Here is a 24,642-nt window from a genome sequence, read left to right on the forward strand (position 1 = left end):
TGAAAGGAAGCAAACGCCAAAGAACCAGCCAGCAACGGCAAACAAACTACTCAACCGCGTGAGCGAAGGCATCGAGCGGCGATGTAGTGTACGAAGAATATTCATTTTCACTTTCATTCGGAACTGGTTTGCGCTCGTGTTTGTGGCCTCTCGAATGACATTCGTATGCTGTAAGCGTGTTAGGTTCTTTGCAACTGGCTGGCTTGCGGTGTGAAGAAAGTGTAAAAAAATACCCTCACTAACACCGCTTTAGTCATATGTAATGAACATTAAATAATTAAGAATAAAGTGGAATATTTTGCAATTCAAAAATACTTGTTTATAATTTTTGGGATTGCTTTCGATCGCAAACTATTTGACTATTTGTTTGAATTTGTCTTTGCTGTTTGGGCGGTCCGATGGTAAAGGCGATAACGGCTCCGGTCTTCACACAGTCAAACCGGGAATCCATGACCGTTCCCTAGTAGTGAGGAGCGAGAAGAAGAAGAAGATGGCAAAAATATGTATAATATGGCCTAAACATGACTCATGTGAGACTATTTCCCAAATTCAAACTGAAAAAATGGTTTCAGGCATCTTCTCTTAACTTTTTCCAACTTTAACATGCTCCAACTTGGATAAACAAAGAAATTACTACGCTGTGATTTATATATTCTGTTTTATAATTTTAATTTATATAAAAAAATATTTTTATCCATGTTTTTTCCTCGTTATTTAACAAAACCAAAAGTGCGATAAATCAGAAAGATGCTGTTGATGCTTGTGCTAGATTTTGATTTGATTGTAAAGGTATTCTTAGACTATTGTCTGTCACAGTAGATATGAAATAAATGTTATTTCTTACTTACTTATCAGGTGCTATAACCGCTTCGTGGTCTTGGCTGATAAGTAAGTGCAACAATCCTCGAAACCGCTCTCGGTCTTGCGCCGTCGTCTGCATATCTGTCAGTGTGGACGGCCTAAAAAGACTAGACGGACTGGGTCGTCTGGTGCCATACTCCTGACATGACCAGCCCAACAGAGCCACGCTAGTCTTATTCGCTGCACGCATGGTAAGATACAGCTCGTAGAACTCGTCATTGTAACAGCTCCCCCATTGTCCTTCCACACACCAAGGGCCAATAATCCTCCTGAGCATCTTCCTTTCGAAAGCGGCTAAGAGGGGTACGTCAATGTTGGACATAGTCCATTTCTCAGAAGCACATGTGAGCACTGGGACTGTAAACGTTCCATACAGTCCCACTATTTGTCCGTGGACAGGTGTTTTGAGTGGAGAAGTTTCTTCAGGCTGTAGTATATTCAGTTGGCAGCCAGCACCTTTGCGCATAACTCAATATCAATATGTTGTGGTCGGTGATGACTTTTGACCCCAAATAGGAGACGTTTTGCACGACTACGAAGGTGTCGCCATCCTTCTAAATTAATAGATAATTTAATTATACACGAATAGAAATGTAATGGTGGGAAGAAAAGTGAGCGAAGAACTTACAACTATACAACGATTTACTTCTCAAAAGTTGTCACCTAGAAACTTACATGAGTTAAACGAAAGTAGAAGTAGTTTCTTAATAACTTATGTTATTAACAAGCTTCATTTTAACAGTTATGTCACGTACAGTAATAAAATAAAAACAATTATTTGCTCGTTTGTGATATACGGTGCTACAATTTTGCACAAATTTAATCCCAATGCTGAAGTATTCGTCTAATTTCTATCATTCGGTTGAGACATATTTGTGGCATCCTGACAGAAGCTCAGGTATACATTTCAGACACATTAGGAGCCGTACGGCCCACAAAACAGTTACACTTGACTTGACGCTTTTCGATGGCTGCCCCGATCCAGTGCCACACATGGAGCCATATAGACCTCCATGCCCAAAGTCCACGGGGCTGTAACAGACGGCTCCTTGTGTACATTGAGTCTTTCACACCGTACAAAGCTGAGGAGAAGGGAGGGAGGGGGGAAGGCTCAACCATACCTGTATTGGGCTTACCTGAAAGCCCTTAGGTGGCGCAGCTGTATGCGGGAGCTTTCGACATACGCTCCTAAAATAGAGCACCAATACAGACCGCGAGACTGCTGTGGACATCGTGTGACGACGGTCGTCGAAGGAAAGTATGATTGCTGCCCGTTCCTTACCCCTCGGCTCGTTTCCACTGGGAGGCTCTGAGGCAACAGTGCGCGGTCTACTGAAGCAATAGAAGTCAGTAGTGCGTGCGTGCAGTTCGCCGCAACGGACCTCATCCATATGTTTTTTTTTTCTTCTTTATATCGAAAAGACTCTCTCTCCCGCCTTTCCATGGCAAGGCTTTGGAAAACAGTGAACCCCCCTCCTTCGCCGTACGTTGGCCATCGTTGAAGTGAAGTTCCCATTTTTCATCACCACGGACGACGTTTGTGATTTCTACTGCTAGTTATGCACATTTTTCATTTTCTTCCTCGTTGCTCACCAGCAACCCCGTCCGGGCGCAGATAACTATCTGAGGCAGTTTCTATTTCTTATACCCACTGCTACCCGCCCCTCTTTAAGGCCGAAGCTGTTTTGCTGGATGGCTCCTCTCTTTGGAAATACTTCAAGGAGGCAAGGCAAGCGACATGGCGGCGGGCAGGGCAGGCATGCACTAAATACGCGGTGTGAATTGTGAAATAGCTTCATCGGTCACTACTACTAGATGGGCCCGACCGACGGTGCGGCAAGCGCATGGCCGGCCACAATCTGACAACTATCAACAGCAAACCGACCAAGCTCTGGTTGCCGAAGGTCCGGGAGAGCAGTAGCCAGTCAGTTGATTCACTATGTTGAAAGCTCGTTCCTTCGCCATCGTGATCATCGCGCTGGCGGTGCCACCGCGCTCTGCTTTGGTAATCGTGCAAGCCTTCGTCGAGAGAGGAGGAAACTGGGAAAGAATTAATTATGAAGCCACCGACCGAACGAGGACAGGTCGAACGTGTGCATCGGACCTCGGTAGCGCGGTATGGTATGGTATGGTACGGCACAGTGGTGGTTGTGTTGGTGTGCGATTGTGTGGCAATGGTTTCGCTGAAAACAACACCCCAACCCTTGGCCACTCATATTCTTATGCGTCCAGGGCTACGACGCGAGCTCAACAGCTGATTGAGTTGAGTTGAGCTGAGAGTTGGGTGGGTGCCGGAAATTTGGTGGTGGGCTAAAAGTATTCATTTATGAGCGATGTGCTTATGAGCGATTTTGTTTTTGTCACACATCCGTCACATGTAGCTCAAAATGCTGTGGTTGCACTATAAAAATGAGCAAATAGATACACAACGTTTTTTTTTCTAATGTAAAAAGTTTTTGTGTGACGAGCTTTTTTTTCACTCCATACCGATCATATCATAATTCGGAACTAGTAATTATAGCTCCTAGCAGCAACAAACACCCCTAAGCAGCGAGGGCAGCCCTCCCTGGCGCTCTCTAGGGCCAGCAGCTCCTAGGCCCAGTATACAGTCAGTCTTCAAACGCAAGGCCACACATCACTTTACCGTTTTGGGCAAGGTATAGCGATGGGGCAAGAAGCAGGGCGATACAACCAACAGGTTGTTGCACCGAGCACTAATTGGGACACCGACGCAGCAGCAGCAGCATTGCGGTGCAGGCGCACGATATTAGTAGCACTCGGTGAATGCAATAGCAGCAGACAAACGAAGGTGAACGGATTACGGGACACCACTTGTACAGCGACGATGGGCTAGAAGGCGAGAAATGTGCATCGACCAACAAACCAGGGCAGACGCGAACGTACGCAACTTGACGCGTCAGGCGTGAGTGGGATTTGGTTCGAAACAAACACTACGTTGCAGCGGGCCCCCGGCCACACTACGCCTGCTTTTTGTTTCATTTATTCTAGCTGTTTAGATAACTATTGTCGCATTGCTGCTAGGAGTGTTTGAATTTAGAAAAAAAACATGTAGAAGTTCAGTGAGATCGGCTCACCGTACGCACGACTCACTATCCAGTTACGGGTAAAATCAAGTCACAGAAAGCCAGAAATGCCGGGCCGAGACCTTTCGAGGTTGTAGTGCCAAGGAAGAAGAACTAGAAGAAGTTAGGATCAGTATCAATCAATAATATAAACATTAGTTAGGTAACAGAAAACAGACCAGTCTTCTCGCATAGTAGCACAATTCATCCACAAAAAAAATCAAAACTCGACTGGAGCATACTGACTTTGCAATCACAGATTGAGCCAACAAATAGGCAAAGTACTTTTCTGCAAAAAATTAAAGAAAGAGCACAGTTAGTACAGTCACTTGCCGACTTACGCAAATAATAGCGACCTAATATATCTACATGTCTCGAATGCTGCTTGACCAATCGTTTATAGTTGTCTCCAATTCTGATTTACGTAGTACAATGAACAACTCAAGCTTCAACCTTCAACAATGAAAATTAATCGATAATTCGAAAGAATCGAAGGATTCACTCATAATTAAAAGATATTCCTTAAAACTATTCATGCACTTCTCGTGGGGTATTTACACCCGATTCGAAGAACGGATGTTTTTTATCGATGTGCAACGCAGATTTTTTTTACAGACAGTTTTTTAACTCTAGATTTCAAACCATACAATAAACTCTGAACACCGTAAAATTTTAAAATCTGCATAGCGTTACAGACTTATTATTTTGAATTCTCAATGTAACCATCAGTAAAACCTTTGTTGAAAGTGGGAGAATGAAGTAATTTGGTAAACCAATATGTAACTCTAGCTGGCCACTAAATGTGCTCCAATAGTTGACAATCTCTTTTTGTTCCCCGATCATCCATCAAATGCTATCGAATCTGATGGAATGATTGAATATGGTTATAGTGCAGCGTGAATTATTACTGCGCTCAAGAAGTACCATTGGCTTGCACTCGATGGCAATATCGATAGGGAAGCATCATCCACCGACGCCCAGCCGCCCAGTTTGCGGTACTGGAGAAAGCGGGCTGAAACACAGGTGAACTACTACCACATTTTGATGTGCGAGTCTGCTGCAGCACCTCGCCCCCAATTCCACTTGATGGAACCATCCACCGGATGGCTGGCTGGTCTGGTTTTGTTTTCGTTTGGCTATGCTGTGCGGCAAACCGACGGTTGGTTGATGTTGGCCGGATCGGATTCACGCTTCTTCACTGGAAGAAGCATACACAGCATATGTTTCAGTAAAATGTTGACCTAGTCCGCAATAGGTGACCCGTTTATTTGTGGACTCGATTCGGTTAAAATCATTCGGACGAAGCAGCCAGCCAGCCGGTGTTTGGTGGTATCGGGAAGCCACCACCACTAACACTGCGGGCCTGCGATGATTATGTAAATGTGTGAACTTTAAAATATGATGGGAATGTGCTTTAGTTTACGATTTATGGCAGGAGCAAAGCAACCGACATCACTGAAGTTGATACAAACAATTTCCCAAATAGTTTTTTTTTAAACTGATTTTAATTCGACATACCCTCAACAATAACCAAAACAAAACAATTAATTTCTAACAAGTCTCGTTGAAAGATTACGTTGTCTATTAAATTGTATCATTTTTGAAAATCTTTTTATGAAGTAAATAATAAAAAAGCAAAAGTTTAACATTGTTTTTCAATCATACTGAAAAAAAAACCCGCGGCAGAAACAAGCCAAGAACGGTTATCCAATCTCATCCTGACTGACCGTCTAGCTGTAGGTAAATGATGTCAAGGTAGCCAAAAATGGCAGATCAAGGCTTTCCTGAATGTTTAGTGCAAAATAAGAAGAAGAAATGACTACACACTATCGCATAGGCAATGGAAATTAAATCAATCAAAAATGAAATTTAATACTTAAATTCATAAAGTGACCGTTTAGAATTATGTTTGGAGCAAGTCTTCAAGTAGCAATACGGCCAGGTCGTCCTTCATGAATAAAACAATGTAAGACTTTATATACTATACTGAGTATACTAAATAGAGTTTATATAAAAATATATATAAAAAAGTGGCATGATTAATTAAACTAAATTCATACCTTTCCCACACAAGTCTTTGTTAAGGACTTTTACAATAAGTCAAGTAAGTTAATGCATTTACATATCAATTATAATTTAATTGAACTAGGTCCATTCCATCAGTTATCAGTGCAAAGTTATCATAGCCTAAACTAAACCAAAAAAGGCCATTTTTGTTTATTCATGAGGAATGGCCTGGCCGTATGGCTAAATCAGGCCATTCTTTTTTATACAAAAATAAGCTTATATCCCTTAAAAAAAACACAAAATTTGCTCGTTCTTGTCGCTGATATGCATTAGTATCTAAAGAATGATCTGCCTACCAACACACAGATATTATTATTGAATCAACTCTCGATTTTATTCCATCGCTAGTTCCATGTCTGCGACTGTACGATTTCTCTGACCTAATTATAAAGATGAACACTTATGGGTGTGTTCACAGCGCAACACGTCTTGTCAGGCGTACGCAAGTGTGCGTTTAGCTATGTTCATCCATTCCTACAGGTTTGCTGTTCATGTGGGATAGCTTTTGAGTTCCCTTTGTGTCTGCATGTCTTAAATAAAACATGAGATATAATGTTTAAAAGGAATGACGCGCTTTTATAAAGAACACCGCTTCAGTTATTCTTGGCTTATCGATCTGCTAGGTCATGCCAGCCAGCTAATGACTTCTTTTTTTTTGGCCTATCGTTCGAGTTGGAGAGTCAGTCCATACTTTCCATCGGGCCGCCGTGATGACTTACTTGACTTATTAATAAGACTTAGTTGGATCAACTCCTCACTAAAGGGAACTATCTGCATGGTCCTGCCGTGTAAATTTGTGTTACACTGTGTTATCGCCTTTACCACCGGTAAGGGTAAAAAACTAGGGTATCTTGTAGAGTTCATCATCAGTTAAAAACAGGACAAAACAGTTCAACAAGGATTTGAAGGAGGGATATTATGAATATGCTATATCGAAGGTACGTCCAAGGTTGGAGACGTTGCTGAAAAAAAAATCAAATCGAACTGTTGCAAAATATGCATATTAGTAACGAAAATTACTTCAAGGAACGAATTGTCCCGCAAGTTACGATAGTATAACGACGTAATGAAGCATCGTTTTCTTAGAAGAAGATTGATATTGCAGATGACATGGGCATGGCGGTAACGTGTTCTGAGTCTCAACAGCTGACAACGGAGTAGAGAAGATCGTTTGATAACTATCGTAACGAAAATTTTCTCTCCCAACTCAACATTCTTATCACCCAGGCTTTTTTATGTCCTATTAAAAAGTACACATTTCATTCGAGTAAGATATTTTTGTATGAACTCTTCGTTCGCATAAACAGCATCGACTGAGCAGCCAATTTAGTTAAATTCGGACAATCGGACGGATCTTGTAAATATGGCTTTTAACTATATTATAACAGCAGTGCAGCACATCGAAACTACATGAAATCAAACATTATCGTAACTTTGTTTTTTTTTTTTTCAGACGCGGAACGGATCATTTGCTTAAATTGAGTACAAATCTATTGCCAAACCTGCAACCAGCTGAGTAGTACATAAAGATAAGAGGTTGTATTGTGGTGCTTGCTGCCTCGTCTCGTCTACCAGCTGCTTCACAAACGCCACAAAACGAAACGTTCCGCGAACAAACGGCGTCGGAGTGTCCGTGGACAAACCCGAACGCCGTGTCCGCTGCCGATAGCACCGATGTCCACTAGCGAGCCGGACTCGGCTGGATCCTCCTCCCATGGACTAAGAAGGCGCACAACGCACGGTTTACTGAAGCACACGGAAGCGGCACCCACTTCTACGGCCTCTGCCTCGGAAGCAGAAGCAGCAGTAGCCGCGTTGGCTTCGATGATGGAACCACCGGCCAGCATCATCATGAAAGCTGCTGCAGCAGCAGCGGCGGCAGCAGCTAAGGTTGCCGCCGGGTCCGTTACCACGAAAGAGGAGCCCGACTGTGGCGAGATGAACGATCGGGTCGCTTCCTCGGTGGATTCGAGCATGGACAGCAGCGCACTCGCCAGCTGCCTTTCGAGCACAATATCGTCCATGCGCGGGTCGGGCAACATGGGCACAGGAAATGGCGGCGGGGGTGGTAACATCAGCGGAGGCGATGACAACCTGTCGGACAATTCGGAATCTACCTCTGGTGCAACGACGACCACGACAACGTCCAGTGCGGCAGCAGCCCAGCTGCTGGAAAACCTCAAACACAATCTCAACCATCATAGCCACAACAACAACAACACCAGTGTTATCAACAACAACAATCCACTGCATGCGAACAATAACAACAACAACAATGGCAGCCGTAAGCTCTTCGAGTGTGACGTGTGCAATATGAAGTTCTCCAACGGGGCGAACATGCGTCGGCACAAGATGCGTCACACGGGCGTGAAGCCGTACGAATGCCGGGTCTGTCAGAAGCGATTCTTCCGCAAGGATCATCTGGCGGAGCACTTTACAACGCACACGAAAACGCTACCCTACCACTGCCCAATCTGCAACCGAGGTTTCCAGCGGCAGATTGCAATGCGTGCACATTTCCAGAACGAACACGTCGGCCAGCATGACCTCGTCAAGACGTGTCCTCTTTGCAGCTATCGCGCAGGTACGATGAAATCGTTACGGGTGCACTTCTTCAACCGACACGGCATCGATTTGGATAATCCGGGACCTGGGACGCCGTCGTCGTTGCTGCTTGCACTAGATCAGCACAACCCGGCTAACCTGCTACCGGCGGCCTTGGCAGCCATGAACGCGGTCAACGCGTCATTTGGTGACGGTGGGGCGGCGGCCGCAGCTGCTGCAGCAGCAGCCGATACGATGCAACGGTCGCTAGACAACGGCACACCGCCGATGCACTTTCTTACGCCCCACGTTGAGATCTCGATGGATAATGCGGATGATGATAACAGCTTACCGTTGAACTGTAGCCGAGACGGGTCGGTCGGTACTGGCGGATCTGCCGGCAGCCAGCAAGAGCTACAGCAAGCAAACCGATCGCACAACGGGACCCCGATGCTCCATTCAAATGGGCCCAGTCCCGGCAGCAACAATGATCGCAGCACACCGACCACGTCCTCCTCATCCGCCACGATCTCGTCTGCACTGGACATTAAAGCAATTGTGCGACCATCTAACGGCGGGACACCGACCGTTGCGTCATCGGGATCGCCGGCTGGTTCGCCGCATTCGGCCGACTCAAATGCGCCTTCCAGTTCCCAATCTTCGTCGTCGTCGTCGACGACTACCACGATGCTTCCGACACTAGTACAAAGCTCAAGGCATATTATTTTTGATAACCCTATTACACCATCGATTAGCTTAATACCTATTAAACAGGTAAGTCAAACCAACCGTCCCTCACGCGGCATGGTAGTAGAAGTGCGTACCGTGAGGTTGAAGTTTTTCGAATACCCGTGGGTGATCGCTACAATAGTTAGGGGACGTTTCATTCACTCGTATGTATTATTGCATTATCCCATACTTTAGGAACCAACATCGAACGATGAGTACAACGATATTAAACCTCGAAGTAGTAGCAGCACAGAACCACCAACCTCAAACATCAGTAATTCTGCGGAATGTGTTACCCCTTCGTCCAGTCTGACTTCGCTCATCAAGGTAAAGTTACAGCTTTTCCTGTCCATTTGTACAATATAAAACTAAATTGCTCCCTTGCAGGTATCGCCATTGAAGTCCCTGTTGCGAGAAGACCTAAAACGAAGAATCTCGGCACGCGCCACGACCCGCGCTACCCGCAACGGCATGATGGCCAACAACAGTTCGCCTATTCCGGCCAGCAGTCCCATTCCGAACAGTTCAAACGTTCTTACACCGGGGGCCGCGCAGGAGAGTGGCAATGGCAGCAACAGTTCCAGCAGTTCGAGCAGCAGCTCCAGCAGTAGCTCCAGCAGTAGCAGCAGCACGGCTGCCATCGCTGTCGCAACTACCTCCAATGGTACCATCACCTCCACCGGGCAGGAGACTGACCTGCTACTATCGCTCACCTGCAAGGCGAAACGCAACCTGCAGTGTCTTTTCTGTGGCATCGAGTTCCCGGACCAGACGCTGTACTTCCTGCACAAGGGATGCCACAGTGAAAGCAACCCGTGGAAGTGCAACATCTGCGGGGAGCAGATGAACAACGTGTACGAGTTCAACTCTCATCTGCTGAGTAAAAGTCATCAATGATGTTAAGCGAGGGAAAGGGAAACAGTTTACTGGTGATGTTTCTCTTTTTCTGATCGCTTACTCGCAACTACGTCCGACACTCGTAAATCCCACAAAGCGCCGTGTACACTGTTGTTGTTGTTGTTGTTGTTGTCGAGCGCTACCTTGTTTAAGAACCCTTGGCCATGGCTTCCCATCCAAGATCCACCAAGGCTCGGTTGCAGCGCTTGCAAGCCCACAACCCGATGGACAATCCATCGATGGGGTGTGTACTGTACTACCATTAGAAGAAAATTCGTCCAAGGTATGGTGGTGTTGTTAAATTGTACCTTTAGTAGTGCCGTGCATTAGACGGCGGCGCGACCGCATACTGCGGGTCCGCACTCCTTCAGGTTTCAGAGAGCGCGATAAAAGCAATAGGCAAATGAACCAATAGTAGAACGAAACACGTGCCTACAGTACCTGCACGTGGTGACAACAGCGCCAATGCAATGCAGCGCCTCCTGTTGTCGCTGTGCTGTGGTAGGGTTAAATTCCGGCAGATTAACAGTCCGTCCAGTAGACTTTAAAGCGAAGGTGTATGCAAATAATGAAAAAGTATGCGCGTTGCAATTCGAACATTCTTCACGGTGGGAGTGTGTGTGTGTTAATAAGGTAGAACCAGCCCCGGGGCAAACTAGCCAGGGCCAGGGGGGACACAAAACGGAACGAAGAGATCATAGCTGAAGTGGAAGCCTCTCCAAGGATTCAGGGGTTTTTCTCTTCTTACTCGAAGTAGCATCGCACAACGCACAACACGCGTCTGTGAAACTTACAGATTATAGCCAAAGCACAAATTGTATGAAGCAGGAACATGAATAGCAAAGAGGAAGGAACGTACCAACGTATAAGCCGTTTCGGAGACGTTCCCTATCCGCCCGTGCGTTTGCTGGCGCAGAGCAACGCATTCGGTTTTCGTAGCTGTTACTCGCACAACACTGCAGTTGGTTTTGCAGCATCGCCTATTTTCAAACCCATCGAGAATTGTGATCGAGCGGCCGAATGTAGCCGACTCGCTTGCCACGAAGATCGCTTGCAACACCAGTAAGCCAACTGCAGTGGTTGGTGGTTTGAGAGCGTGGTTTGAGACTCTATAAAGCATGGAAGCATGACCAGCTTGAGATTGGACTTCCTGAAGAAGATCGATCCAACCCTCGGCCAGAGAGCAAGTAGAATTGATGCTGATCTGAAACCCGCAAGAAACCACCATTTGTGTGCATCAGTACAACCGTGGCGCAACCGATTTCACTGTAAATGAAAAACAAATCCACACATACACAAACACACAAAGTCTACCTTTAATAATGTAATGTAATATTTGAGATTTAACTTCCTCGTCTGTTAGTGTGTCGCTTGGCGCGTATTAAGTTTTTGTTTGGTTTTGTTTGGCCAAGAAGATTTAGGAACATTAGTGTTAAGCGTGTGTACATCATCATGTTCTTGTTTGTTTGTTTGTTTGTTTTGTTTATTTTTTCATGCCCCCCAAGCTCATCCCCCTTTTATCTTTAATCTGCATACCAACATCACAACAGCTAAAGGAAAACGAAGATCCTTTCAAACAGGATTATTTTTTGTTTTTTCTTACTTTTGCTTTACACATTTGGTCCCCAAAACAGAATATTGCCTCCAATTGTTGTTTGATTAACGAATGATTTCTTGTACACATCGCGTGTAGGTGTGTATGCCTACATTTATAAACTTTTTTTCTTTTGAACACACATATTTTTGTATGTGTGTGTGTGTGTTTTGTTTGCATGTGTGTATTATTGAATGTAATTTTTGGTTTTGTAGTTTTCCCGCCACATATTTACTTGGTTCGCGTGTTTTGCTTTTTCGTCCTTTCATTACCCAAAATTGCAGGCTTTCGTTTGTGTTTAGGTTTATTAGATTTATCTTTACCTCATGTAAAATTACTTTAACACTTAGCAGTAGCAGAGTCAGAGTCTGGCAGAAAGAAGTACAAATGGCATAAGTTTGTGCTTCAGTTTGCTGGACTTCGGGGGGATTGGTTGGATTTTGATTGGTTCAGCGACCTCTTCCATTCGGTATAAGGATATATAGGATAGGTAAAGTATTCAAATATGTAGCAAAGCAAACGTTTGTTCAAGTTTAAGCAGGTGGGAGGAAGCGTTGTTATACTAGCAAAAGTAATAGAAGGGGTATGTAAACACAGTCGGTCTGAACAAAAATACAATTATATTTATACAAACTCTTGTTGTTGTTGTTATCGAAACGTTTGACCCGAGAGAAGTAAACAGAAGGTGTGTAACTGAAGGCATTACTGTCCACTCATTTGGTGCAAAACTCAGATCTGATTTAAGTTATTTTAGCTCAGTTTGAACAAGAACTTTGAACATTTCGCCTAAATTTAGCCCATTTCTAACATTCACCAAACGCGAACATTCAGCTCAGTTCCTGATGTTTTAAAACACATCATCTCCAAATCCAAGCGACACCTAGTTTATGTTCTTGAGACAAACGTATTCGAACTGGTTTGCAGCTGTGCAATGGATAGTTCATAATAGTAGCATCATCACAAAACAAGAATTCCGTTCGATTTGTTCTCCCGACACACACCGCAATGAATTCAGCGCACCTTTCTCAACACAAAACCAAACACACATTTCAACCCAGGGAAAACAACGTTAAACTTAAAAATCGAGCCTCATAATGCCTTTGGTTATGGATCGTTCAATGCTCATCAAACTGTACAGAAGAAAGGGGGAAAATGAAAACTAACACAATAATGTGCATGCAACTTCTTACAAACATCGAAATCTATTGGATCGAATAAAAACCGAATTACAAAATTTTGCTACCATTAAGGGCAACTCAAAAAAGTACAACCAAACTCAGAGAAGAAACGAAACAAAACGTAGAGAAAGGGGAGAGATACATATTTTGGTAGCATTAAGAAAACGCGGCCAATGCGAAGAAATGCATTGCAATGCTGCAGCTGAATGCAACAATTTTAGCTTACCTATCCAGTACCTAAACTCTAAAGTAATGCAAAACTATAGAAATCATGGCAAAAAACAAGTTACATAAACATTTTCTAACAAGTATTTTATAGATGTTTTGAATAATGGCCACATGTTTGACACTATCCCACAGTTTCGATCCGATGATGCGGTGATCAAGTAAAGAGGGGCTGCTGCTAGAGCAGTACGTACAGGGATAAATGAGCATAGAAAAGCACTACAAAGATGAATTTAAAAAGCGTTTGAAATAAAACACTATATAGAGAAAAAAAACACCCTTCAGTCTGGATCTGTTGTAAGGAAAAGGCAAGGTAAAATAATTCACTAGAAAAAAAAAACATTACTGTACGTTTCAGACCAAGGGCGTTTCGTTTACGACTCACAGATCTTGTTCAAAAACTCTCGCTCTCTCCCAAATGTTCTGGTTTCCTCTAAGTGGTTTTAAAAGAAATGCATAATATCTAAAGCAAAGCTATATAAACATTCTCAGCTGTGTGCTGCAAAACATTTTCAGAGTAAAGTAAAAAAAACAAACGAGATCAAAGTAAACCAACCAAACGTTGGAATGAATAGACAATGTCAATGTATGCCCCCGTCTCTCAAAGTAGCTCCAAATATGTACAACTCGATATACTCATCTTGCAAATTGTCATTCTAAATTACGAAACGTTTAACAGTAATATCGATTACACATTTGTCTTCTTATCGCTTAATATTTAACAACAATAAGAAAATCGAATTCGACTCCAGTTAAAATTTATATCTTTAAAATTGCTACCCACAAACAATTGGCTCTAAATGGCAAACTGTAACAAACTTTGCAAAATATTCAAAATTTAACAAAATACACAGATAATCATTGGCAAATTTACGGTGAATGAAAAATAAAACATGTTTCGTGCGCACTTCTTTCTTACAATTTTCACCATACACATCCCCCGATACCAATCCAACTCTAACCCAATTACTGGGAGAATAATTTATAAATTGGATTAAAGCAAAGAGCAAAACGCTAACAGTCATTAAATTTCGATCAACTTCAAATGTTTTCAAAAATTAATATGTACATAACACAGCGGATCGGAAACACGCGTGCACGGCAAAATTAAATCTTATGGCAATGTTTATCTCGATAAAAATTTAACAAACAAAAAAAGTTACCTCTGTGCACCAAGTTGTTAGTAACATTTAAAAAGCATACATATAGCTTCTTCTGCTCATAAGCCTATTAGAAACTGCTGAACTGATTACCTGGAAATGTAGCAATGAGGGACAAGCGCACACACACACAATTCGGGTACGGGGTATGATAAGTACAAACACAAATTGTCTGTCGAATGGTGTACTGCGTGAAGAGAGTAAACAATTAAATTGATTAGAGTGCATCTTTTCTGGGTTACTTTACTTACTACCACTATCTTAGTTTCAGCCAACTTTACCAACGAATGGTAAAAGGGGGGGACAAACAAATTTATGCAAAATACCACAGCTGAACGACTTTACCAAATTGAGTAATACCAGTACAGAGAAAAAACTCCCACAGCAATATAGCTCTGCAATAGATAACAATTACCCAAACCAATGAATAGAAGGAAACGAACGAAACGAAACAATAGATAATGCAAATTACTCAAAACAAACAAAAAAGGGTGCCTTTAAAAAATGGAAGCATGTATAAATCACTGAAAAAAAAATCAACCTGGACAAAGAACAAGGACGCCACAGTCCGATTCGTAACATATTAAAAAGCAAAACTATTAATTATCTAGCCAGCAACAACTTGCCTCAACAAATACCTGGTTAAATTAAAGTTAGTGGATTTAGTGCTGAACTTTTAAGAGAAATCTCCAACCTAAACAAAAAGTGAACACACGCACGCACACACACACACAAGAGCCAATAGCCATCTGCAGCCCAACAATAGGAATAGAAAGACTTAGGAAGTTTAACAAATATAACTGATATATGAATACGCCGTAAGTTTAACACACGAAACATTGTACCAAATCTAAACAGGCAAACAAACCGGGAATAATGTGCAAGTGGAAACAAAACAAAAGAAGTGAACAACAAAATGAAACCAAGAGCGAATTATAGTCAAAGTGTGAAACGGGGGAGAAATGGAAATGTAAGTACTGTAACTGTATTTGTTGATAGAACTAGAACAAAAAAAAAACGTAGATAGACAAGCATATATTTCGAATTGAAAGTTGAAACAAACCATCGCACGCACAAAGAGGGAAAAAAGAGTGGAAAATCGAACTCGCCCAAAATGAAATAAAAAGCGGAACAAAGTTAATACAAACGCATTAGTAGCCCTACACCGACACCGGTGGTGTGTAAGTGAGCAGTGAATAGTTTTTTGCAATTTTGCAGTGCAAGCTATGCATAGCCAAGTGTGGATTGATAAAATGGACAGGAATTAGGACTAAAAAAGGATGTATTGTAGTAGTGTAGATGAAAACCTAGTGAAAGCGATGAGCAAAGGCATGAATTGCTTGTGTGATACAACTATGTACCAGGAATTGTGGCTGAACGAAACGAAATACAAAGAGGATGTGGCAAACAAACGAAAGCGTGCGCAGTGCAGTAAGGTCGAGTGAATATAGACCATTTTTAATACACAAATTCAGGCCTTATTGACAAAAACCAATACAAAATGCAAAAATACAGATAAACAGACAGAAAAGCGTAGCACGGCGCTCTTTCCAAAGTTCTACAAAACAAACCCAAAAATATAGCCCCTTTGCAATGGTCCTGCGCTTGGGCAACACGTTGCCATCCCCCCGGAATGGTACATATTAGATCCTTTAGATACTCTAGCAACTCATGCCAATATACCTCGAGAGCAAAAGCAACCGTGCGAATCATGCTAAATTGCATGCTAAAATGTAACAAACATACACAGGTAAAAAAGCAAAAAGTGAGACAAATTAAACAGGATCAAGAAACATATTACAACATTACCGTTACCGGTGACAGTAAATCGAAAAAAAAACATTGGAGATTCATTTAACTAACAACGTTTCTTTTCTATGGTCATCAAACAATGATTTTAAATGTTCCTTATGGCCGTTCAAAAACCGACACACACAAAATAAGTTGCAGAAAACCAAATATTAGCTTGTCAAGGCCCTAAAAACACAACAGGATATACAAGACACAAGGCAAGCGGCAGCAAACACAAACGTAACTCATACATTCCGTCTTAATGTGATTCATCGACCGGAGGATGTTGTGTGTCGTAGGTTGTAATATGTGCAATTTTTCTAACTACTAGATTTAGTAAAAAAAAAGGATTAACAGATTGTTTCACAATAGCGCTGCGCGATATACGCGGGGAAAGTGCGAACTGTTAATGTTTATGTTTCTACCTTGATCTACTGACCAACTACCTGCTACAACAACAAGCTACCACGCACACCACACAGAAGTAATGCGTGCGCCACCCATTGAACGTGTACCATTTAGTTGTTCGTTTTGTTTGGTTGTTTTGCTATCGTAAGAATTGCTATTGCTGCATAGGTTACACTACATACAACGACTTAATGGGAATGTGATGCATATATAACGCAATGATGGTGTTGTTTATTGGTTTACTTTTTCGTTTTTCTTTTTTTAAACGATTTATGGATTTTTTTTCTCTTCTGACTTTTCTTGTTTTTGATTGTAACTAAACAAATTGGGTTCTATCTAGTGTTACACCGTTTTTGATTGTTTTCTTTTCATTTCATTAGAAGCATAATACTTTGTACTGTGATTTGTTTCGCGAAAAATATTTACGTGTTCGTTTTTGTGTGTTTTTGTTTTGTTTCGTCAGTAGTGAATATACATATTAGTTGTGCAAAAAAGGGGCAACAACGTCATCGTCGTAGTCGTCGTCGGTTTCACGTAAATAAGAGAGGGGAAAAAATGTTGAGTATTTTCGTTTCGTAAGTTAAAAACTGAAGCTGGTACTTGGAAAATTTGCAAATAAAATAAGCTAGAAAGTGATAAGGTTATCGGAAAGCATACAAACGGAATGCTAAATATGTGTGTGAGAGTGTGCGTGTGCGGGTGTGTGTGTGTTATTATTTTTTTAAACATACGGTAAACTTACAACCAATTCTTAGCGAACAAAAAAAGGTACCTAATTGAATGCTAGCTGAAACGAGTAAAAGCAAAACACAAAAAACCCGATATATTTACAAATCACCAAAAACCAAACCCACAGCAACATGATTGCTCTCCAGTAAACGAGACACGATGGTACAGGGGGAAGATTATTTTTGCTAAAAACCTCAAAAATTTCGAATAGACAGTTAAGGCATCATGTGAGCAACAAACAAATATTATGCTTCTGAACAGCATTAGCCTACCTCATGCGGTTATGCAGTGAGACGGACGAGTTCGAACTCTATTCTACACCCATATTCTCCAGTACACACATGCGATCCATAAAACACACGGTATGAACATATTGCAAATGTGACTAGCAAAATACAAAAAATGAGAGCATCGTCGTTTATACATTCACTGCATGGAAACACTAAGAATCGATGATTACTATTAGACGATGGTGATGGTTCAAATTAAAACGTAACGAATGAATTGTGAATTCAGAATCAGAATGGTAATACAAAACTACAATTATATTGACTTATTAATATAATATTAATGATATTTTCAACACCTACAATAAATAATGGTTTTTCAAACGAATAAACAATGGTTGAATTTATGAAAGAAAGGATCAAACATCGATAAAACACAGCCAACGCAGCAACGCACAAAACTACACACATTACAACTATTATTCTCCTTCTCCACAGGTCTTGCACACTTCCTCTTCCTCTTCTTGGTCAGAGCAGATCAGTTCTATTAGACAAGGCCAAGTCATCGATACCTTTCCAGAAAGCTCGATCCGAGGTTGCACTCCTCCAACCACAGCTACAACCGATCTTCCACAGATTGGACTCCACCTAATCCAGCCAACACCCTGTCCGCTGTGCGCAACTACCTTGCGCGTCAAACGAGTCGCTGACGATCATCTTACCGGCATGAGTCCGACATCTTCAAAACGTGCCCCAACTAGCGTATCCTTCCGGCTTCGGAAAACGTCAGAATATCTGCATCGCCAAACAAATCAGCAAGCTCGTGGTTCATGCTCCTTCTCCACACGCCCTGCTTGCACACACCGCCAAAGATAGTCCGTATCACCCTTTTCTTCTCCTTCTTCTTTGGCCCCACAACCTCTAAAGGTCTCGGCCTGCTATTTCTGGCTTTTGTGATTTGATTTTATCCGTAGCAAACTAGCCAGTCCTGTGTACAGGGAGGAGGTCTGGATCCCCAGTTCTGCCGTGTAAAGACCGACGCGGTTATAGCCTCAGCTACCGGACAGCCCCAGTCCGTAGCACCTGCCACTTGAAAATTGCGAGTACATTGGTGCCTCAGCCAGCATAGTCCAGGACTCGTACCCGTAGAGGACCACCGGCCGTAACAGTGCTCGATATGTGGCGCATTTCGTGCGTTTTAGGAGTCTTCTAGATCTCGGGAGTCTGTGCAGCCCGTAGTAGGCTCGATTCCCCTATACAATTATTAGCAAAAGGTCTGTAGGATCCTTCAACACAAAACACGTCCTTTCGCAACGGAAGCTGGAGACAGACTGTTGTAGAATGCTTGTTAGGTATAAAATTCGAACAAATTTGAATAAACTGAGTTATCTACAATAGTTGTATGCTTATTACCATCCAAATATTGTCTATTGCTTTAAATGCGTACGTTGCTTCTTTCGTTAATACAAGATAGCCTAGGATAGTACAGGCACTTGTGGGTATTGATGCCCGTTCTGAAAATAAACCTGACAGATTCTTCCCGTTTCTAAAAAGGGAAATTTTCAAAACTAGCTTCAAAATTTCGAACCTATCAGGTCCATGGAAATGGGAAAAAAAAACCTGACGAAAGGAACGGTTCTAATTAAAAGAAACAACCAGACGAAATCATCGAATCTGCAATATTGTACGAACCTGAGAAAAGGAAAAAGTCTGGCAAAGGGAACAACCATTACAAAAAACAAAAATCGAACCTGGCGAAAGGAAAGAACCTGATACCCAGACCAGATCAAACAATGTATGGATTTCACCAGGGGCGGCCCGGTGGTGAGGCGACAACGGCGCCAATCTTCATACGGCAGGACCGGGATTCAAATCCTATCCGGACCGTTCTTCCAAGAGACTTTCCATCCAAAAAAGTCCTCCAAGAGTTGGAGGACTTTCTATCCAACTACTTGGTATCATAAAGTCTAGTAAGCCAAAAATGGCAGGCATGCCATTTTTGAACCACGTGCTTTTTGTAAGCAAACATCAATTGTTTTGATCTTGTGATGAGGTTTTTCAGGAAATCAAACTCCTGCTCCAACATTCTTAAAAATTTAGTCAAAGTCTATGGAGGATAGAGGTCGACGCATCCCATACAAACTGACAAAATGCTGTGGGAATGTTTTGGAAGTTTAGGTAGGAAATGTTTACTGTTTTTTTAGCTGGTGCTGCTGTTGGTACCGGATCCTTGAACATCTCCAGCTGCTATAGTGTGAAATTTTGATGATCCTTGTAGCCTTGGTAACACTTTGTTATATAAAATATATTGTTTTGTGCCGTGAAAACACCAGCGTATCCTTATTGTGCGATGCAGCTGCTTCTGTTGTTGGTAACAAGCCGGCCTACATGATGCGAAATCATCTCGGTTCATCTACCCGCGTTGTTTAGAGCACTTTATGCTATCTCTCTCTTCAACCGAAAACTACCATGGCAACGCATAGAAAGTGACAGAGAGATACCGTAAGAGAGAAGCGAAATCTTTCCGAGATTTCAACTCGAGGAGGCGAAATCTTTTTGGCGGATAGATTTCGCATTACCCCCCCCCCCTCCACTCCTTTTTTAACGAATTTTTTTTGGCATCTCTCATATTGTAGCCTGGCTTTTATGCGCACTTTTGGGGTTATTACACAAGGGATTTTTTGGTTGGTGATTTTCTGTCAAATAGGGCGTTTGACAGAAAAAACCCGCTGTCCGTGTAATAACACAATATGCTGCACAGATTTTTTTTGCCATCATCCGAAATATTTTACATTTGAATTGTACGTTATTCTGAAATGAAATATTTATCATTAACATGTATCGTACCATGCCGGGCGCCGACTGACGATGCCATTATGATAGGGATACTTTTTCGTGACCGACAGCGCTTTGGTCAGACGAACATTCGGTTAGAGATTTTTCGGTTCAAACTGGTCCCACATCACTTTCTAAGCATGATTGTTCAAATGTTTCAAAGAACATATACAGAACAATACAGTCTGGCGTGGTTTTCGTGCTTGTTCTATTCTCTTCGGTCACCGCGTAATGTTCCGCTCGTTACGAAGAATTGCGGGCCGAACGAAAAGCGAAATTGCTGTTTGAAAACGGAGGCACTGGTTGGAGCTGCCGCTGATGATAAATCTCAGTGTAGCACTGAGCCGCTCATGTGGTGACACAGCTGGTCTCATAATCGTGTCTTCCTTCACGATCAGCGGTGTGACCTTCTCCAAAAGCCACATATATGATTCCTCATCCATTCTGGCGTAATTTAGCCAATCCGTCGGCTCCAGCCTCAGCTCTTCCATCATGTTGAAATGCGATAGGGAACTTCTTTTCAAATACATGGTTTTTACCCATTTCGATCGCGGCTTTATTTCGCTTTGTGTAGCAAATAACGCTCCTAGCATTAGCAAAACATGGTCTCCAATATTCATTTTAAATCACATGAAGTAAACTGGCCAATAATATTCAATAAAAATTGCGAGGCAAAACAACGCTTCCAAAATGTAAACAGTCCTCACTTTGACAGAAAAAAACCAGCGCGATCGAAATCTGAATTGAGCATGTCGAATTCATTTTTTCAGACCGGCATTTATCTGTCAAACGTGTTTTGACAGAAAATCACCGACGAAAAATCCCTCGTCTAATAACCCCATTTCTCACGTCTTGCACGATCGTTCGTAAAGCAGTGTCTTATTCAGCTCGTTTCGTCGCTTGGGCAGTGGCATAAAAACTGTTACTTGGGAATTTTACTTTCGGCTGTCAAAAAATATTCTCATCCCCACGGCCACTGAACTGCAGTTTGTTTATCAACATTGTTTTATGCTAGGGAAGAACAGAATTATTTGTTTCAACAAATAAAACATTTGGCTTACTTGCAAAGAGAAAGTGATAAAACACAGTTCTGCTGAGTTCTGCTAACAGAGCTAATAATGTAAGTCATACTGCATTGATGGCACTGACTTCCACAGTGCGCCCGGAGCTAGATAAATAGAGAAGACCGATATGGTAAACGGCAACATTCGATCTCAAGAAAAAGAAAATGCATTGCATTGGGCTTGGTTTAATATCAAAAAAGGCTTATGGATTAGCTAATGTAATTCAGGAAGATAGACTAGCGCTACATCTCCATTTTTTTCTTATCCCAAAGGGCGGACTACTGGAAGTCGAACGAGCGCAAATATTGCGATTTTTGCAAGTGCTGGATAGCCGATAATAAATCCGTAAGTACGATGCACGTTCCTTCGACCCATTACAATCGGTTATATTAATTTTTCAACATGATTTCAGAGCGTCCAGTTCCACGAAAATGGCAAGCGACATCAGCTGAACGTGCAGAAACGCATTTCTGACATCAGCCGCAACAGTTATAAAGCTCAGCAGGAGCAAAACAAGATAGATGCGGAGCTGAAGAAGATGAATGATGCGGCCATGAAAGCGTACATGCTTGATATTAGTTCGGGGGCTGACATAAGCTCGCGAGAGCTGGCCGAACAGCAAAAACTGGAACAATTAAGTGAGCAAGTGCCGGATCAAATCGGACCCTATGCTGGCCCGTCGGCAAACGGTTCCGGCCCATCTGATAGCAGGCGACCGAGGCCGAAAAAGGGTCGCGAAGCGGACCCATTGTACATGCCCGGTTTGGACAGTGACGAAGATCCAGAATCCTCCAGAGCAAAGGTGATGGCAAAGAAACGGCGCCTGGAGGAGGTTGCCGCCAAGCCCGACAATGGTTCGATGTGGGTTGAGGCGGAAAATGACGAAGGATTTCCCTACTACTGGAACGTGAAAACCGGAGAATCCGTCTGGGAACCACCGAAAGAAGGCTACATGAAAAAGGACGAGTATGAAAGCTTGTCGAAAATCGCTTGGCAAAAGCAGAAGGACAATGCAGCCAATGAGGCACGATACGAGCTGGAAAATGCGGACGAAATTGCAGCCCGGTTACGGCGCGAAAATATGGCTCAGATTTTCAAGCACAACAGAAAGATTAAAGAAGAAATTGAGAAAAAGGTTGACCATGGGCGAGAGGCTGCTGCGACCGCCGAAATTGAACGATCGAAAAATCCGTACGGCAAATGGGAATCGGTCGAAGTCAAGTAAGGATAATTCTCCTATCGCATGAATCTAGTGTTTTTCACTTAAATTAATTAAAACTTTACCAAAAACACTTACCTCTCCGCAGGCGAGAACAACCGGTCGATTTACAGCTACCGGTCGCACCAGCTCCTTTGTACGTTCCAAGCGCACCGCCGGAGAAGACGGAACCCAAATTCAAAGAAAAGGTTATCGACCACGTACCACCAGAGGCGAAAGCGACCACAAGCGACACATTCGTGAAGAAGCGAAAAATACAACGCAACTGCCGGCAACGTTTAGACGTAGACTAAGCTGGTGATTCTTGGTATTGTGCGAATACAACCATAATGCTCTCATTCACACACACACTCGGATGTCCTTTTTCTTTGCTTGCTGCTCGCTCGCAGCCAGATCAAACTGCACACACAGTTACAAAATTCGGACTCTCAGTTCGAACTGCGTGCCGCCATTTTTCAGTTACACATTTGACGTGAGTGGATGCAGTAGGCCGTGCTTAACGGATCGAAAGATACGAGTTTTGTTCTGAATAGTCTAGAAATTTCATCGTGTGGTGATGAAACGAAACCATAATCGCTCCACGAAGACGTCTCCAACACCAACAATGCAGAACACTCGAAAAGAGCCCATCTTTACGGAGGAAGACCGTGAGGCGGAAGCGCAACGTTTGGCCGCTTGCATTTGCGCTCGAAAGAATGCAACGATTCAGTGCCTAAGCTGTGGCAATCTGAGTTTCGGCAGATTGTACCGTACCTGTCCAACACATCCCAAAGTATGTACACCGAGGTTGTGAGTTGTGTGTGTGTGTGTGTGTGTGTGTGTGTGGGTGGGTGCTTGTTTTCACTTGAACGAAATTGCATGTTTCCCGCAGGTCGTTTTTCTTTACGACATTCGAATCTGTTCGATTTGTATGACAACGTCAAAGGATCTGGAGGAGCTTCCAATCGACTACGAGACGTTCAAGAAGCTGTCGCGAGTGGTGGTTCGGCCGCGTTCATCGGCCTAAAACTAATGATCCTGGTGTATGTAGTAGTACTCATCCTACAATCGAATTTGTAACGACATCGGCATAACCAGACAGTAATAAAACTGGTTTTATTTGCTTGATCTGTGGCAATGCTCGATTAAATAAACTATATAGTAGTAGTGCTGCGCTACTGATTTGACTTCAAATCGAAAACCAGCCCGGCGTACCGGGTCGGTCTTTGTTTTTGTCCAGAAACTTTTTGTGGTTTTTCTTCGCGTCATCGAGCGATTTTTTGTCCTCCTCTATTTTCTTCTTCGCATCAGATGGAAAGATATCCGGGAAGTCGAATTTCATAGTGTTTGGCTGAAACAATGAGAACAAATGGTGTAACCGTTGCTACCGCATCGTACAAAATTGCTTCTTACCAGTGTTACATACGCTAGCTTAGTATCTTCCTCCTTCGTCACGTATCCCAGCACCATATCGCGCTTCGTGTTGCCCATGGCAATGCGAGTACGTACATTTACTACCGGAATTTTGTAGATTTTCTCTAAATAATTCTTCACATCATGGCGGGTCATTTCCATGGAGCACGCGAACTGCACCACGTTTGGGGGTTGTTTTTGTTCCGGTCGTACCAGCTTCAGCCAGAAGTTGGGCAGGAACACTCGCAACTGAGGGTTTCCTCGCTGGTAAATGGGATACCACCGAGTGGACATCTTTTTTCTCGGTGAACTAAAAGAAATTCGGCAATCGTACTAGAAATGCGGTGAATTTTACCAAACCATTTGTAAACATTACCAGAACTGTCATTTACATAATAATCAGCCAAGGTCATTAAAGAGGTGTGCTACTCTATGCAAAAACTTTGGTTTTTAAGCTTAGAGCTCATCTACACAACAAGAAATCCAGGATATTCCACGATGCGATTTTTGTCTTAAAAAAAACGCTTTCGACACATAGCTGCTTAAAAATAGGCAAATGCTGCACACTGGGAGAAAATGTGTAAAGATGAGAATTGCAGGAGAGATACAAAAGCATTAGGGCAGTTCGGTAGCCGAGTT

The 24,642-nt window shown here is 42.7% G+C and overlaps 3 protein-coding genes and 1 long non-coding RNA gene across 9 annotated transcripts in view; 2 read left to right on the forward strand and 2 right to left on the reverse strand.

Annotated features, from left to right (window-relative positions):
• LOC118517661 (protein hunchback) overlaps positions 1-17,879 on the forward strand; it is a 35,890-nt gene extending 18,011 nt beyond the window's left edge. The window contains exons 2-4 of the mRNA XM_036064037.1: positions 7,465-9,329; positions 9,480-9,611; positions 9,672-17,879. Coding sequence (XP_035919930.1) covers positions 7,686-9,329; positions 9,480-9,611; positions 9,672-10,181 — 2,286 coding nt within the window. The 5' untranslated portion in view covers positions 7,465-7,685 and the 3' untranslated portion in view covers positions 10,182-17,879. The remainder of the gene's footprint in view (positions 1-7,464; positions 9,330-9,479; positions 9,612-9,671) is intronic.
• The window catches only part of LOC118517667, a 41,097-nt gene extending 18,195 nt beyond the window's left edge, over positions 1-22,902 (reverse strand). For 5 of the 6 annotated variants that reach the window (XR_004908339.1, XR_004908340.1, XR_004908341.1 and 2 more), the window contains exon 1: positions 22,690-22,823. This is a non-coding gene — a long non-coding RNA (uncharacterized LOC118517667). Of the gene's footprint in view, positions 1-22,689 lie in introns of all 6 variants that reach the window. The other variant, XR_004908337.1, reaches the window with a different exon arrangement.
• LOC118517664 (WW domain-binding protein 4) lies at positions 21,284-23,777 on the forward strand. The gene is made up of 5 exons (XM_036064042.1): positions 21,284-21,448; positions 21,665-21,737; positions 21,805-22,613; positions 22,700-23,383; positions 23,483-23,777. Coding segments are annotated over exons 1-4 (1,089 nt in total). The 5' UTR covers positions 21,284-21,446; the 3' UTR covers positions 22,905-23,383; positions 23,483-23,777.
• Positions 23,682-24,391, reverse strand: LOC118517665 (probable 39S ribosomal protein L23, mitochondrial). The gene is made up of 2 exons (XM_036064043.1): positions 24,004-24,391; positions 23,682-23,941 (listed from the first exon to the last, which is right to left on the reverse strand). Exons 1-2 carry the CDS (start codon positions 24,295-24,297, stop codon positions 23,780-23,782), a joined length of 456 nt encoding a protein of 151 aa, XP_035919936.1. The 5' UTR covers positions 24,298-24,391; the 3' UTR covers positions 23,682-23,779.
• Positions 24,392-24,642: the final 251 nt, after the last annotated feature.

Source organism: Anopheles stephensi, chromosome 2 (assembly GCF_013141755.1).
Source record: "Anopheles stephensi strain Indian chromosome 2, UCI_ANSTEP_V1.0, whole genome shotgun sequence".
NCBI lineage: Eukaryota > Metazoa > Arthropoda > Insecta > Diptera > Culicidae > Anopheles > Anopheles stephensi.

Excerpts from the sequence above, each read along its gene's own strand:
- LOC118517664 (XM_036064042.1), top strand. Across the intron at positions 21,738-21,804 it reads GGATAGCCGATAATAAATCC|AGCGTCCAGTTCCACGAAAA; the intron begins GTAAGTACGATG and ends ACATGATTTCAG. Across the intron at positions 22,614-22,699 it reads TGGGAATCGGTCGAAGTCAA|GCGAGAACAACCGGTCGATT; the intron begins GTAAGGATAATT and ends ACCTCTCCGCAG.
- LOC118517665 (XM_036064043.1), bottom strand. The coding sequence starts at position 24,297 with ATGTCCACTCGGTGGTATCCCATTTACCAGCGAGGAAACCCTCAGTTG. Across the intron at positions 23,942-24,003 it reads AGCTAGCGTATGTAACACTG|CCAAACACTATGAAATTCGA; the intron begins GTAAGAAGCAAT and ends TCATTGTTTCAG.